General features: G+C 42.0%; 1 protein-coding gene across 2 annotated transcripts; it reads left to right on the top strand.

Moving 5' to 3' along the window:
* The first annotated feature begins 5,684 nt into the window (after positions 1-5,684).
* On the top strand, positions 5,685-17,039 carry zc3h12ab (zinc finger CCCH-type containing 12Ab). 2 transcript variants are annotated; one of them, XM_044172931.1, is made up of 6 exons: positions 5,685-5,870; positions 7,147-7,688; positions 10,546-10,685; positions 13,736-13,970; positions 14,059-14,159; positions 14,773-17,039. In XM_044172931.1, exons 2-6 carry the CDS (start codon positions 7,177-7,179, stop codon positions 15,759-15,761), a joined length of 1,977 nt encoding a protein of 658 aa, XP_044028866.1. In that variant the 5' UTR covers positions 5,685-5,870; positions 7,147-7,176; the 3' UTR covers positions 15,762-17,039. The 2 variants fall into 2 exon arrangements, with proteins under 2 accessions (XP_044028866.1, XP_044028865.1); XM_044172930.1 differs by lacking the exon at positions 5,685-5,870 and adding an exon at positions 5,947-6,119.
* The last annotated feature ends 830 nt before the right edge of the window (positions 17,040-17,869 follow it).

Below are 17,869 nucleotides of genomic sequence, written 5' to 3'. Positions count from 1 at the left end.
ACCATCACCTGCACCAGAATCACCAACATCTGGTCAGGACTCAGAACCAACACCTGAACCATCACCTGCACCAGAATCATCAACATCTGGTCAGGACTCAGAACCAACACCAGAACCATCACCTGCACCGGAATCACCAACATCTGGGCAGGATTCTGAACCCTCCTCTGAACCATCACCTGCAGCAGAATCATCAACATCTGGTCAGGACTCAGAACCAACACCTGAACCATCACCTACGCCACAATCACCAACATCTGGTCAGGACTCAGAACCAACACCTGAACCATCACCTGCGCCACAATCACCAACATCTGATCAGGACTCAGAACCAACACCTGAACCATCACCTGTGCCACAGTCACCAACATCTGGTCAGGACTCAGAACCTGAACCATCACCTGCACCGGAATCACCAACATCTGGTCAGGACTCAGAACCAACACCTGAACCATCACCTGCACCGGAATCACCAACATCTGGGCAGGATTCTGAACCCTCCTCTGAACCAACACCTGCACCAGAATCACCAACATCTGGTCAGGACTCAGAACCAACACCTGAACCATCACCTGCACCAGAATCATCAACATCTGGTCAGGACTCAGAACCAACACCTGAACCATCACCTGCTCCAGAATCACCAACATCTGGTCAGGACTCAGAACCATTACCTGAACCATCACCTGCGCCACAATCACCAACGTCTGGTCAGGACTCAGATCCAACACCTGAACCATCACATGCACCACAATCACCAACATCTGATCAGGACTCAGAACCAACACCTGAACCATCACCTGCTCCAGAATCACCAACATCTGGTCAGGACTCAGAACCAACACCTGAACCATCACCTCCGCCAGAATCACCAATGTTTGGTCAGGACTCAGAACCAACACCTGAACCATCACCTGCGACAGAATCACCAACATCTGAGCAAGTTTCAAGAGCAACACCTGAACCAGTGCCTATGTCAGAATCACCAACATCTGGTCAGGACTCAGAACCAACACCTGAACCATCACCTGCAGCCGAATCACAAACATCTGGTCAGGACTCAGAACCAACACCAGAACCATCACCTGCACCGGAATCACCAACATCTGGGCAGGATTCTGAACCCTCCTCTGAACCAACACCTGCACCAGAATCACCAACATCTGGTCAGGACTCAGAACCAACACCTGAACCATCACCTGCAGCAGAATCATCAACATCTGGTCAGGACTCAGAACCAACACCTGAACCATCACCTGCTCCAGAATCACCAACATCTGGTCAGGACTCAGAACCAACACCTGAACCATCACCTGCGCCACAATCACCAACATCTGATCAGGACTCAGAACCAACACCTGAACCATCACCTGTGCCACAGTCACCAACATCTGGTCAGGACTCAGAACCTGAACCATCACCTGCACCGGAATCACCAACATCTGGTCAGGATTCAGATCCAACACCTGAACCATCACATGCGCCACAATCACCAACATCTGATCAGGACTCAGAACCAACACCTGAACCATCACCTGCTCCAGAATCACCAACATCTGGTCAGGACTCAGAACCAACACCTGAACCATCACCTCTGCCAGAATCACCAATGTTTGGTCAGGATTCAGAACCAACACCTGAACCATCACCTGCAACAGAATCACCAACATCTGAGCAAGTTTCAGGAGCAACACCTGAACCAGTGCCTATGTCAGAATCACCAACATCTGGTCAGGACTCAGAACCAACACCTGAACCATCACCTGCGGCCGAATCACAAACATCTGGTCAGGACTCAGAACCAACACCAGAACCATCACCTGCACCGGAATCACCAACATCTGGTCAGGATTCTGAACCCTCCTCTGAACCAACACCTGCACCAGAATCACCAACATCTGGTCAGGACTCAGATCCAACACCTGAACCATCACCTGCACCAGAGTCACCAACATCTGGTCAGGACTCAGAACCAACACCTGAACCATCACCTGCAGCAGAATCATCAACATCTGGTCAGGACTCAGAACCAACACCTGAACCATCACCTGCGCCAGAATCACCAACATCTGGTCAGGACTCAGAACCAACACCTGAACCATCACCTGCGCCACAATCACCAACATCTGATCAGGACTCAGAACCAACACCTGAACCATCACCTGTGCCACAGTCACCAACATCTGGTCAGGACTCAGAACCTGAACCATCACCTGCACCGGAATCACCAACATCTGGTCAGGACTCAGAACCAACACCTGAACCATCACCTGCGCCAGAATCACCAATGTCTGGTCAGGACTCAGAACCAACACCTGAACCATCACCTGCGCCAGAAATACCAACATCTGGTCAGGAGTCAGAACCAACTCCTGAACCATCACCTGTGCCAGAATCACCAACATCTGGTCAGGACTCAGAACCAACACCTGAACCATCACCTGCGGCCGAATCACAAACATCTGGTCAGGACTCAGAACCAACACCTGAACCATCACCTGCACCGGAATCACCAACATCTGGGCAGGATTCTGAACCCTCCTCTGAACCAACACCTGCACCAGAATCACCAACATCTGGTCAGGACTCAGAACCAACACCTGAACCATCACCTGCACCAGAATCATCAACATCTGGTCAGGACTCAGAACCAACACCTGAACCATCACCTGCTCCAGAATCACCAACATCTGGTCAGGACTCAGAACCAACACCTGAACCATCACCTGCGCCACAATCACCAACGTCTGGTCAGGACTCAGATCCAACACCTGAACCATCACATGCGCCACAATCACCAACATCTGATCAGGACTCAGAACCAACACCTGAACCATCACCTCCGCCAGAATCACCAATGTTTGGTCAGGATTCAGAACCAACACCTGAACCATCACCTGCGACAGAATCACCAACATCTGAGCAAGTTTCAGGAGCAACACCTGAACCAGTGCCTATGTCAGAATCACCAACATCTGGTCAGGACTCAGAACCAACACCTGAACCATCACCTGCGGCCGAATCACAAACATCTGGTCAGGACTCAGAACCAACACCAGAACCATCACCTGCACCGGAATCACCAACATCTGGTCAGGATTCTGAACCCTCCTCTGAACCAACACCTGCACCAGAATCACCAACATCTGGTCAGGACTCAGATCCAACACCTGAACCATCACCTGCGCCACAATCACCAACATCTGATCAGGACTCAGAACCAACACCTGAACCATCACCTGTGCCACAATCACCAACATCTGGTCAGGACTTAGAACCAACATCTGATCCATCACCTGCACCAGAGTCACTAACATCTGGTCAGGACTCAGAACCAACACCTGAACCATCACCTGCTTCAGAATCACCAACATCTGGGCAGGACTCAGAACCAACACCTGAACCATCACCTGCGCCACAATCACCAACGTCTGGTCAGGACTCAGATCCAACACCTGAACCATCACATGCGCCACAATCACCAACATCTGATCAGGACTCAGAACCAACACCTGAACCATCACCTGCTTCAGAATCACCAACATCTGGGCAGGACTCAGAACCAACACCTGAACCATCACCTGCGCCAGAGTCACCAACATCTGGTCTGGACTCAGAACCAACACCTGAACCAGGGCCTGCGCCAGAATCACCAACATCTGAGCAAGTTTCAGGAGCAACACCTGAACCAGGGCCTGTGCCAGAGTCACCAACATCTGGTCAGGACTCAGAACCAACACCTGAACCATCACCTGCACCAGAATCACCAACATCTGGTCAGGACTCAGAACCAACACCTGAACCATCACCTGCTCCAGAGTCACCAACATCTGTGCAGGATTCTGAACCCTCCTCTGAACCAGCACCTGCACCAGAATCACCAACGTCTGGGCAAGATTTAGAACCAACATCTGAACCAACACGTGAACCAGCACCTGCTCCAGAGTTACCAACATCTGAGCAAATTTCAGGACCAACACCTGAAGCAGTGCCTGCATCAGAAACACCAACATCTGAGCAAGTTTCAGGAGCAACACCTGAAGCAGTGCCTGCATCAGAATCACCAACATCTGGTCAGGACTCAGAACCAACACCTGAACCATCACCTGCGGCCGAATCACCAACATTTGGGCCACCACCTGAGTTACACACCACACATGCAGCAGGACCTGAGGTGGAATCAACAACATCTGAGCATGACTTGAAAGTTACACCTGAGTCACACACCACAATTAAAGATGAACACTCACATGGACCTAAGTCAGCAGAACACAGACCACAACTGATAAATCCACCAGCCACTATGCCTGCAGCAGTACCTGAGTCATATCCCGCTGTGCTCCCTAACATCCCTCTTAAAATGGTGCACAAGCTAGAACCACAGTGGAGAAGGCGTAATTGTTTTAGAGGATAAATCGAATAATAAATTTATGACTAAAATAAATGATATTTTCTAAAGTTCTGGAAAAGATAACTGTGGAATGGTGTTTTGTCCTGAAAACGTAAATAAATTGGAAGAAAAGACTGAGTATTTCTTTTTTTTATATTTTTTTGTCATCTAATTTATTAACTACTAGAAACAATAATGCATGTATTGGGAATGGGTCTTCGTAAAAACCACATAATGGTATTTAAAGAGAAATTTAGTGACAAATAAATCCTCACTAGAGACGGCAAAGAGATTAAAAACAACCATCTTTTTCAAAACAATGTTTCAAATCACACATTTATACCAACTACTTACTAACACATACACAATGCACAGAGAGCGACAGAAACGCACACAGCTAATTTTTGCCCTGGGGCCCCCTAGTGGGTAAATCTGGAACTGATAGCATGAAATATATTAAATAATAGATCAATTATGGGCACTTAAATATGAGATAAAGTGATATAACACCATAGAACAAATGTTATAGATATATTTAGAGAACATAATCTGACCACTGAAAGACAGAAATGTTTAAAATTGATTTCATAATTATCTTCTGAGTTTAACTACTAAATTATTAAAAGTTTGTGAAAAATAGGCTAGGTTTAAATTTACTGTGTTATAGATCTTATAGTATTTTTCATGAGTGGATGTGAATTCTACAGTGGTGGGAAGTAACAAACAAATTTGCTCAAGTACAAGTTTGAGGTACTTGTACTTTACTTGAGTATTTCCATTTTCTGCTACTTTATACTTCTACTCCACTACAGTTCAGAGGGAAATATAACCATAACTATATCATAGCTTGAGTTTCTTTGCTGATTCAGATTATTAATACAAAATATAACCAAGAAATAAATTATGATAAATTATTACAGGTTAAGATAAGACTTTATTGATCCCTGGAGGGGAAATTTACAAGCTACCCAGCAGTATAAACACATTAATGCATCAATAATTATAATCCAATATTATAAAATATATTATTCATAATGAATACTTTTACTTTTTGTATTTTTAGTTTTACTTAAGTAAAATTTTGAATGCAGGACTTTTATTTATAACAGAGTATTTCTACACTGGTACTTCTTCCACCTCTGCTTTTACAGGTATTTATTGTCTTCATCTTCCTCATTTATTCGTGCGTAATTGACAGCAGTGAAATGAATGAACACAGAGGGTGTCAGAGTGTATTATCACTTAACAGTTTTTATTTTAGCCTCAGCATGTGACTCGCCCAAACCTCCACGTTGGTCGTCTGCTGGTTGTTTGATGATGTCAAAAAAAAGGAAAAACCCCAACTTCCTTGTATCGACTCAAATGTCAAACAGAAGCTGCTCGTCGCGGCACTCATCAGCTGTGACAGACTCGTTCACTTGAGCGAAAAGACGCAGTCAACAGCTCATCTGAGGATTTTAAAGACTCTTACAACTCGCAGGTAAGTTTCTCTCTCGTGTCTTGTTGAGTTGAAGTGGAGGCGGAAATAGCAGGAGCGACTTTTTAAACTCAGTTAGCCACAATTAGACTGCTGCTCTGTGTTTACACCGCAAAATGAGAAACGGAGGAGTTTATTTCATTCATTTAGATAGTGAGAGAATGACACAAGAATCTCTGTTATGATCGTTTATTTCCCCTCTCTCTTCTCCTTTTGTATCACATTCAACTTTTGTCAGATGGTATGAGGACGGTAAGTTTACAGAGAGGCAAAGATATAGTGGTAAGCACTGAAACAATTAGATGTCAAATTCAAAGTGAGGACTTGCTGCTTTACTCTATTTTATGTTATTGTGATGCGAATCTTTCTGGATTTTGGACAAAACAAGACATTTGAAGTCCGTCACCTTGAGCTCTGGTAAACCGCATGTGATGTGCAATTTTTTATTACTTTCTGCCATTTTATAGACAAAACATGACTCATAAATCAAAAAATCTGCAGATTAATCAATAATGAAAATAATCATAAGAAATAAGTAATAATCTGATTTAGAACAAAATAAAAGGTGTATGAGATAGAAAGAAGAATAAAGTGAAGTTATACATAAAGCCGCAAAGTAAGTTTCAGAGAAAGAAACATTATTATTTATGCTTACAAAAGAAAAATTGTTAAACTAGGGCTGCAACTAATGATTTTCACTATTTAGGTGACACTTTATTTGGATAGTCCCCCTGCAGATAGTTTATAGAGTATTTGTAACTTTTTAACTGTTTCGCTTTGTCTGTAGATGTTTAACATATTATCAATAGAGTATATGTGACAATTCATGACCAAGATGTTTTTTGTGCCTAAACCTAACCAAACCCAGAAAAGGGTTTTATTTGTGAAACAGTTGAATTGTTGAACTCAACTAATAAGCTGTTGAAATGTTACAAATACTCTATAAACGATCTGTAGACGGACTATCCAGATAAAGTGTTACCTCAATTTATCTGCCAATTATTTTCTCAATTAATTGATTCATAGCTTTGTCTATAAAATGACTAATAGTGGAAAATTACTGTTATTATTTGGCAAAGTTGAAAGTGGAGTGTTCACATTCCTTGTTTTATCCGACCAACAGTCCAAAACCAAAAGATATTTCAGTTTAATTTCATATATGACAAAGAAAAGCAGCAAATTCTCACATGTGAGATGCTGAAAACAGAGCATGTTTGTCTTTAAGGATCACGGACTGGTCACAGCGACAGCTACAGTATATTGTGTTTTTTCCAAACAGGTACAGGAACATGATCGGCCGCAGCGAGAGATGAACGCTGAAGTTATTCCCTTCCCTTCTGTACACCCGTGGACTGAACACCCCAACACGACCTCTCTGAACCTCACATACTTTCACACTTCTGCATGGATCTTCCCTTCACTCCTCCCGGCTGCAAACTCCTCCGGCGCTTCCTGTGAGAGAATGTATCCCAGCGAACCCGACCCCTCACCGGACCCCCAGCACCTGGAGGCCCAGCTGGACTTCTTCCGCAAGCTCGGGTACTCCACAGCTCAGGTTCAGGCTGTTCAGCAGAAGTTCGGCCCCAACATGGACACAGATAAAGTTCTGGGGGAGCTGGTTAGGATCGGGGCCAGTCAGGAGGCCAAGCAGGGACCGGTGACCACAATGTCGGTGCTGGTGCCCAGAGGGGACCTCCAGGCTTTGGACCCCAACCTGCTGCTGCCTTTTACTGTATGGTCTCCTCAGATCAGAGAGGAGAGCGGTGAGGATGAAGACGCTCTCAGACCCGTTGTTATAGATGGGAGCAACGTGGCCATGAGGTGAGAAACTCCACAGAGTAAAAACTACAGCTGAAATCATTGATTAGTTGATCTACAGAAAGTTTAAGTCATTTTAAAAAAAAGAATACCCCAATTTCACTGGTTATAGTTTCTCAAATGTAACAATTTGCTGCTTTTCTCTGTTTTATATAATTTAGAGTTGCGGTGATTCGTTGATTAATTGATTAGTCGCTCAACAGAAAATTCAACTTAGTTCTAGAGCTGCAACTAATGATTATTTTCATTACTGATTCATCTTTGTTTGGGTAAGGAAAGCTGTTAAGTTTTTTGTTTTTATTTATTCGAATCTTAAAGTTACAGTTATTACCATAATCTGTCCCAGAGCAGCAATGAATGAACCCTTATTTATTTCACCTTTAGTGTTTTTTTGGGTTCGCGCTGAAAGCAAAGTCTATTTTACACATGAGGGGCTTTATGTTGCAGATTTAGTCAAACTACTCACATGTAGAAACATCACCAGGGAAAGTAAAACCATAATAGACATTCTTCAGACATATAATTTCACCTCGAATCACCTGACGATTCACTCTTAATTTGTTTTGGAGATCAACTCCGTCCTCATTGAGGTGATATGTAGCTGAAAGCAGATGTGCTTGCTAGGCAACGAGGGGAGGTTCCAGCTTCACTGACTCACATTTACCTGATTTTGGTTATAATTAGTGCATGAAGATACAATGGGAGCTTTTGTGGTGAAGATTTAATAAACTAAGAGTGATTTTTTTTAGACTGAATCAACATATTCTTGTTAGCATTTGTAGCATATTTAACACTGATGCACGTATGACATCTAAAAACGAAAGCAAAATTTACACATGAAATGTGTAATTAAGTCTTACATGTTATTAGCAATATCTACTACAACTAGGCTACTACTACTACTACTCATAATAATAAAAACAAGATTACCGGCTCTTTGAGGCTACACAGCAGTGCTTTGAGCTAAATGCTGACATCAGCATGCTAACGTGCTTACACTGACAATGCTAACATGTTGATGTTAAGCAGGTATAATGTTTACCATGTTCACTATCCTTGTTTAGTGTGTTAGCATGCTAGCATTTGCTAATTAGCAGTAAACACAAAGTACAGCTGAGGCTTATGGGAATGTCATTAGTTTTGCAAGTATTTGGTCTTAAAGTAAAGTACATTTTGACCTGCTGATGGCACTAGATGAAAAGTCAGAGGATCACCAAAGTGATTTAGGGGAACATGAATGTCTGTACAAAATTACAAAATGGCAATTCAATCTAATAGTTCAAGTCAAGACATTTCACTCAAAACCACAAATGTCAACATCATGTTGCTGCTAGAGGAAAAGTCACGGCTATTATTAGCCGCTTTACAAGCACAATATATCTAATAATACTTTAAGAGATCACTGATTTTAAACCTAAATGACAAATGTTTTTGACAAATTTGGCCGCGTTAGTCAGGAATACAGTACGGGCTCGCTGACTCTGATTTATCTTGTGCATCGCCTGAGGGACTGTTCAACACAGATCACTTTTCATATTACTCAGAGGATGATACACCAGTTTGGCAATTTAGCTTCACCCAACTGTTGTCTTTTATGTGGTTGACAGAAAAGAGCAGCATGTGCACCGTGGCCTCTCCCAGTCAGTCATATTTTCCTTCAGTGTTAGAGAGTTAAAAGACGAGCAGGAACTGTTGTTACCCGCTCAGCTTTTCAGCACCACTTAGACTTATATATTGTCAGTCATTTAGGGAACTCTGCCTCTGGGTACATGCAACCTTTTCCTTCTATCACCTTCCAAGACATGCACACACAGTTTGAAGAACAGAGAAAATGGGTGTGAGGGAATCAGACGACAAAAAGTACAGTGTGCAACTCTGCAGAGTAACACACCCCTCTGTCCTCTTGCATTTCCCAGGTATTCCCGTTCAGGCACGTTGCAGAAAGGCAGCTCGAGTATGCAAATCAGAGCATGTACATATATGAGTGCCTTGTTGTTTCCTTGAAGACCAGCGCTGCTTATAGAGAAAGACCTCATTTTCGACAGGAACAGGCCTACAGTATTTTACACCGCAGCTCTTCTATAAGCTTCCTTGTTCTTTCGTTTGTCTTCACTTGACACATCCAAAAAGCCCCAGAGGGCTCCGAACACTGACAACTGTAATATTTTCACAGTAACTCTGCTAAAGTAAATATACAGGGACAGTGTGTCATGTCTTTAGATTTGTAGCTATTCCTCAGGTTAGATATGATCTGACATCACTGTTTGCTGCTGACACAGACTTCTAGATACTAAGTGGATGATAATTAAACTGTTGCTAAACAACCAGCTTAGTTTAAACCACACACAAATGCCAGAACCAATATTTTTGCATCACAAATGATGTAAGTTTTTCAGACGTTTCTCTCATTTTTGCTTTGGCAAAAATATTGGCAAATTCTAAATATTTGAATTTTGGACTGTTGGTCGGCAAATCAAGCAATTTGAAGACGTCACCTTGGGCTCGGAGAACTTGTGATGGACATTTTTTAACAATTTTCTCACCTGTTATAGGTCAAACAATTAATCGCTTAATCCAGAAAATAATTGTCAGATTAATCAATAATGAAAGTAGTTGTTCTTTGCAGTCTTTGTTGGTATAATATCTATGACTAAATCATCAAGGTCAACCTGTCTGAGACAATTGGGCTTGTTCTATTGTGATCCTCAAATTTACCTAGCAAATTTTGAGATAAGGTGTGTACTGATAAGCGCTGTGCTGTCGTTTGAACATCAGAGAGTGACATTATAAAGGCCGTGTGATGTGTGAATGTGTTTCCGGTTTCTCATTCCCTTTCTTTGGTTTCCATTCATTCATTCAGCCATGGGAACAAGGAAGTTTTCTCTTGTCTTGGAATCCAGTTGGCTGTGAACTTCTTCCTGGAAAGAGGTCACACCGAAATCCACGTGTTTGTTCCGTCGTGGCGGAAGGAGCAGCCCAGGCCAGATGTTCCTATCACAGGTAAGATGATGGGAATTCACATTTGTTTTGACGTTTTCTACTTCCTGCTTTGCCTTTATCCGTGAATCACACAACACTAGCCTCATTGTTAATTGAAAGCAAGGCGTGGTGCTTACTGCTTGCAGGTCTAATTCTGCTTATTTATGTGATTAGAAATGCCTGTAATGTCATGTTTGAAAGTAGAGCTGAAATGATTTGTTCATTAATTGATCAGTTACAGGTTCCAGCTTCTCGAATGTGAGAATTTGGTTTTCACTGTTTTATATCATTGTAAACTGACTATCTTTGTGTTTTAGACTGCTGGCCGGATAAAACAAGACATTTAAATATGTCAACTTGTGTTCTGGGAAATTTTAAAGGGCAATTTTCACTATTTCTTTATATTTTATAGAAATAAAACAAGGGGGAACGCAGGAATCTCTCACTATAATGAACTAATATTTTATAGACTAAAAGATTACTGGATAAATTAAATGGCATAGTAATCAATAGAAAACAGGTCAGTTTTAGCCCCACTTCCTACAAGGTTTATTATTAGAACTTAGGTCAGTTCAATTTATGTTAACTATTAACATTAAAATACCCACTGCTCTCCGGTCTTTCAAGTGGACAGACTGTTGAACCAAACTCCATTCTAAAAGCATGTGTTTTATGGTAGGGTCATATTTTTTCACAGTAAAAACTTTAGTCACACCATCACTAAGACTCTTTTCTGATTCGCTTCGATCTACAGGCACAAGGGGGAGCGCAGGAATCCTTCACTATAATGAACTAATATTTTATAGACTAAAAGATTATTAGAGAAACTAATAATCAATAATGAAAATAATTGTTAGTTGCAGCCCCATTTGAAATGGACCTGAAAGCCAGAGCCAAGATTATAAAACAGCTCTATTAAAAGAACAGGACATGATTTTTGCACTAATGCAACTGCTGATGTGAGCTGTATTGCTCAAAATGGGAAATACCCCATGTAGGTTTTTTTTCTTTCCAAATGCAAAGTAAATGACCCTTATCTGTAATCTATGCAGCTACAACTCAAAACAAAAAATGCAGGGTTTTTCCTATGATTTATGATGCCAAAAGATAACCATCAACATCAGTGATTCTAACAGCCTTTGGTGGCCTACATTTGGCACTGCTTGTTTGCTTTATGCAGATGAACAGATTGCTTGTTTTTTTTACAGGAAGTACGTAGGGCCCTTAGTTAATATTTAAATGGGTTAAATCTGTCTGCTGGGAAAGACCCAAATTAAAATGCAACAGTGGCTTTCCTGAAATGTAATGTGCCTGTATTTGTGTATGACATACTTTAAGTGGCTAAAATGGACATTTTTATAAAAACAATGTATCATGACAATGTGAAAGGAGACGCTCGTAGTGATGAACCTACAGAGAATTATCACTCAACTCTGCAGCTCCCCTCAGCTTTGTGGAGCTTTATAGGGAGTTTCAGCTCATTGTTTAGCTGTCTGGCCACAACTTTACTGTTTTGGTTCACTTTCACCGCTCTCATAGTGTTGTGTTAGCCCACAGCAGGCAGCTGTTTTCAGTGAAAAAGCTCTAGAAACCCAGTGTACACTACCTGCTCAGCACCAAACAGCACACAAACACAGCTAGAGACTAGCTGGTGAACATAGTGGAGCATTCAGCAGCTAAAGAGCTAGAGACCAAAAACATAGCAAAAAGAAGAGTGACTATAGATGACAGCAGCACATCTTTATACTTTGCCCCTGCGTCAAGCTCCCGCCCCCTATTGGGTGAAAGCAGCCCCTCTCATTTGACTGGCAGTAAAAGCAAATTCCGAGGTCTTTGCCAATTTAATAGCATAAAATAAAAATACTGTATTGCTTTTTAGCTAGTAGGAGCCCAAATCCTATGGTCAGTCAGGCAAACAATTATGTTATGTCGTTGCTGATCAATGATCGGCGTCGTTATACAGAAAAAAAAAAAAAAAATAGGGGTTGATGTGAAACTAAGTGGACTAACCTGACATACCGTATTGAATCTCCAGGTAATGTGTTTCTGACATCTGTCACTTTTTATGTCGTTAAACTTTATTTTTTGCTATTTTGGTAGTCGGTCCATTGTGAAGTTACTGTAAACTAATTACATCGCTGTGGCGAAGCGACCGCTGTCTCTATTTTGTTAGCCATTTGTGCTTATTATCCGACCTTTTACTACAACCCGAGAAGTAGAAAACAGGTCAGTTTTAGCCCCACTTGCTACAAGGTTCATTATTTGAACTTAGGTCAATTCAATTTATGTTGACTATTAACGTTTTCCCCTTTGCTTTCCGGTCTTTCAAGTGGACAGACTGTTGAACCAAACTCCATTCTAAAAGCATGTGTTTTATGGTAGGGTCATATTTTTTTCCAAAGTAAAAACTTTAGTCACACCATCACTAAGACTCTTTTCTGATTCGCTTCGATCTACAGGCACAATCGGCAGATATGCCATTTACTCAGTAACATCATTAACTAACCTGTGATGAAGTGTTTGCCACAGAGCTGGCCTACACGTATTGAATGGCCGGGGTCCCACTGTTTACCATTTTCATCTTCTCTGTGGATGGCCTGAAGCCACAGATCTGTTCTTTTACTGTCCTTAGATCTTTGGGGGGAAAAATAAATTGTAAAGTGTTTTTTGTTTTGTTTTGTTTGATGTGCAAAATGCAACGTAGCAGCTTTTAGGCATGGTGCTACTAGTTTTTTCAATTGGCGCTGGCACTTTACAGCGCTTGTTTTCACTAAAAAGAGGGCGTGGTCATTCTGAAGACAGGAAAGTGACGTATGCCTGCCCTCATCTATTGGATTAACATTCATCAGGTGGACAGAAACACCACTTCAAATGAATGATAATGTTGCTCTGTAACTGCTGGATGTGTAAATAAGCATCTGTTTGCTAACAAGTTCATCATATCAACTTAAAAGGTGATGACAGGTTAATGTTGTGTTCACACTTGTTTCCGCTGCCACCAAGTGGCCAAACAAAAATCGGTTACTGCAGGTTTAACAATTACCTAATGTGACTTTATGTTCGGTTTACAGATCAGCACATTCTGCGAGACCTGGAGAAGAAGAAGATTCTGGTGTTCACACCATCGCGACGTGTTGCAGGCAAACGGGTGGTCTGTAATGACGACTGCTTCATCGTCAAGCTGGCCTATGAGTCTGATGGCATTGTCGTGTCCAACGACATGTACCGAGACCTTCAGGGGGAGAAGCCGGAGTGGAAGCGCTTCATTGAGGAGAGGCTGCTCATGTACTCCTTCGTTAATAACAAGTGAGTTCTGCCTTCTTGATACAGAGCTTCCCTCGCTATGTGTGAAGCTGTACTTTAAGACTAATGTTTGAATTTCACCCTGATGCAGGTTTATGCCTCCTGATGATCCTCTGGGCCGCAATGGACCAACCCTGGAGAACTTCCTGCGGAGGGTCCCGAAGACCCAGAAAAAACAGCCATGCCCTTATGGTGAGAGAGAACTTCTATAACACATTACTGGTCCTGTCTGGCGTTGAGATGTAACACAAATGCTGTCCGTGTTATGCCTAACGTTAATGTTTTTAGCCATGCTAGCAGTTTGTTCCAAACTGAAATATCTCAACAACTTTTGGATAGATTGCCATGACATTTGGTGCAAATATTCATGTTCCCCTCAGGTTGACTTGTAATAATTTTGGTGATCCCTTAACTTTAAAAAATTTGACCATGTCCAATAGGTTTTTGATTTATGACCAAATACTTAAAAAACTAATGACATTCCCATCAAATCAGCTGTACTTTGTGTTTAGTGCTAATTAGCAAACGTTAGCATGCACACATGCTAAGCTATCATGGTGAACATGATAAACATTGCACCTGCTAACCATCAACAACAGCATTGTGACCGTCATTTTAGCATGCTGACGTTAGCTTTTAGCGTTTAGCTATATATAAAACAGTAAAAAGCTAAACATTAGCATGTTAGCATTGTCATTGTGAGCATGTTAGCAGGCCGACGTTAGCATGTATCTCACAGAGCCGCCAGCGTGGCTCTAGACTCTTAACTCTTCTGCTAAAATCTTCTGTTTCATTCTTCTTTCAGGAAAGAAATGTACTTATGGAATCAAGTGTAAATTCCACCATCCAGAGCGAGCCAAACAGTCCAACCGCTCGGTTGCCGATGAGCTTCGGGAGAACGCTAAGCACCCTTCCACCTCTCTGACACAATCTTCAGCTTTCTCTAGTCCTGTGCCTGGACAGAGCCTCTCGTTGGTGGAGGATATGGGAAGGAAACTGACCCTGGGACACGAGAGTGGCTCCTCAAAGAAAGATCATAAAAATGAACATGTAGCTCAGGTGAAGGGGAGTCACCGCTCCAGCAAGAGGGCCACATCTAGAAAGGAGAAGACAAGCCAACACTCGTCTTCTGACCACGGCTCAGTGCGGTATAGTGGCTCTCAGGAACAGCTGGACTCTGGTTTAGGCTCCATAGACAGTCAGCTAATGGAGGCTCAGAGTGATCACCAGTATGGGGCAACATATGGGAGCTCTAAGCATACCCACAGTGTAAGACAGCAGAACTGCCCTCCTAGAAGCGCACAGTGCAGCTGCTGCTCACACGGCCCTTCCTCTCGGGGGACCACACCAGCTTTCCTGCACCACAACCAGCATTACAGCCTCGGGCCTGTCAGCAGCCATAGCTCTGATATGATTCACTATGGCCCGCCTCATTACGACAGCTACGGTGCATACCCAGTCAGCATGCCGGCGTACAGTCAGCCGACAGATTTCCAGCACAGCAGAGTCCGCAGCCACCGCCACCAGCAGCGGTACTGGTCCGATCCGTTCAGGGCTCATCCTCCTGTGGTCCGCAGCCTGCCGGGGGAACGCTTACATTGGGAGCCTCCTAAGGGGTCACAACCAAGTCCCGGCGGCGGGGAGGAGAGAGAGGTTGTCCGGAAGAAGCTCCTCGCTATCTTCAGTGCCCACTTGGTGGACACGGCCATGGACATGTTTCCTCAGATGATGGATCCACAGATGCTGGTTGCTGAGATCCTCATGCTGCAGAATCAGAACCGGTCACTGAGATGAGTCCAGTTCCAGTCTGAACCCACGTCTTTCAGTGGAAAGACTGAAAAGATAAACATGAGTTTGTGTATTTTTGTATTGTGGTATCCACCTTGCTATAAACTGTATTTGAATGCTTTGGAACTATGTTACATTGTAAGTAGCCTCAGTGAACTGGATAAAATAAGAGCCAGTATGCAGTTGATACAAATTGTATCTTTATTTAAAAATGTAAAAGGAAAAAGTGGATTTTAATGCCACTTAATGGGATTAAAAGGGCAAACACCCTGTTACTCATAAAATGCACTCAGTGTCCACTTTATTAGGTACAATTTAATGCAATCCAGTACAACTGTTCTGCCATAAAATCTACTTTTATTATGCCTACTGATGCTGTCACAGAGGTGTTAATTTTACATTTTGCATGGATGAGATTTGAAACTCACATATAAAAATGTGTTTGTGTCATATTGGCACTGTGCACCGCTTTCACAGTCAACTATTAAATAGGGTTGAACAATAATGAATTTGTACCAATCCTTCAGTAAAAGTGTCATGATGAAATGATAATGTTGCGTTATTGTGGTGCACAACTAATAAAACCAACGCTTACTGTAAATAATAATTAAAGGTGGGGTATGCGATTCTGGAGAAATCCAATAACATGACAAATACCATGATATAGAGTGAACAACAACACAGCAAGTAATGTAACTAACGTTAGCTGGGTTGTGGGTTAGCCAACTGTCCCTACAGAAATGAATGTCCGTGAGCAAGTCATTTAACGTTACCTGACACACAAATCATGGCTGGAACAGTGCTGTGTGGGTTTTTTTCAGCGCACACGGACAGCTAGCAGACCATGAGGAGATATTTGGTGAATTTGACAAAAAGACGTATTGGATTAGAATGGCATACCCCACCTTTAATCTCACAGAAAATGAGATTTGAAACTTAAAACTGGCTTTATAATGCTCTGTATTCCCAGTTTTGTTTTTTTAATGTGTTTTTGCATTTGTTATTGTGATACTTTGTCCATATTGAGATGAGAATATGATAAATTTGATGTTCTGTAACTGTTTTGCTTTTCGGGATCAGACCCAAGATGAAAATACGGCTGTCAGTAGAGCATTAGTAGAGACAGTTTAACAAAAATGTTTGTCAGTGTGTAATTTATAGTCACATTCATACTATTACTATGGTCGATTGAGCATGACAAAGCTGGATGTTTTTCTTTCAATGTTGTGTAACAGTTATGAATGTCATTGTTACAAAATAAAAAATACTCTGAGTCAACTTAAAGTTAAGACTAGCTGAATATTATGAAGGTGTTATTGGAGCGAAACAACTGAGCACTTGTGACAGTGGAATCTTTAGTTGCAGAAAATAGTCACGTGTATCAGTAGAAAGAGAAAAATGCTTTAGGAGTTGTCAACTTGTAGAAGATTTTTTCTCTCCCACAAACACAACACAACAGTTACACCTTCTCCAATTCTTCATTGCAGGTGCACAAATCCTATTCTACGAATCACAAATTTAGAAACTCATATGCTCACAGTTTTGCTACAGTTGCTGCAGTGAATATGGTGCAAAACACATTCACACACCCCTATCAAAAAGCTCCTTTGATTGACTTACGTATGTGTGCGTGTGTGTGTGTGTGTGTGTGTGTGTGTGTGAGCTGTGCAGTCCTTGACTTGAATCTTGTCTGCACAAGTAAATTCTGTTCACACCCATTCAGGTCAACAGTTTATTGATGGAAATATTTTGGTAATTTAATTTTGTCCAACAAGTTTGTTTGCATAAGTGTATGAGTTATTTCATATACCGTATGAAGAGTAGCAAGTATTCAGATCCTATTGTAAAAGTAGCAATACTGCAATATAAATACTCCTATAACATTGTTGGACTAATGGACAGTTTTTAAAAAGTATAAAAATCGATGTTGCAGAACCAGAGATATCGTCTTTTTTATTCCACACATTCTTCTTCCTTGTCAAAACATGGTGCCTACATTACCCACAATGCAATTCGACCGATAACAGTTGTGTTTGAGATTCAGGTGTGTTAAACTAGTAATGGCTTGCAGCAGAGATGAGGAGCGGGCTATAGGGGTCTGGTAAGCTCACTTC

The sequence above is a fragment of the Siniperca chuatsi genome, linkage group LG17 (assembly GCF_020085105.1).
Source record: "Siniperca chuatsi isolate FFG_IHB_CAS linkage group LG17, ASM2008510v1, whole genome shotgun sequence".
NCBI lineage: Eukaryota > Metazoa > Chordata > Actinopteri > Centrarchiformes > Sinipercidae > Siniperca > Siniperca chuatsi.
The sequence above is the reverse complement of the archived record's forward strand: the minus strand, read 5'-3'. Positions and strand labels throughout refer to the sequence as shown.

What these genes read in the sequence shown, in the direction of transcription:
- zc3h12ab (XM_044172930.1), top strand. An exon ending in GGGAGCAACGTGGCCATGAG is followed by an intron (nt 7,689 to 10,545) that starts GTGAGAAACTCC and finishes TCATTCATTCAG; the next exon opens with CCATGGGAACAAGGAAGTTT. An exon ending in GCCAGATGTTCCTATCACAG is followed by an intron (nt 10,686 to 13,735) that starts GTAAGATGATGG and finishes TTCGGTTTACAG; the next exon opens with ATCAGCACATTCTGCGAGAC.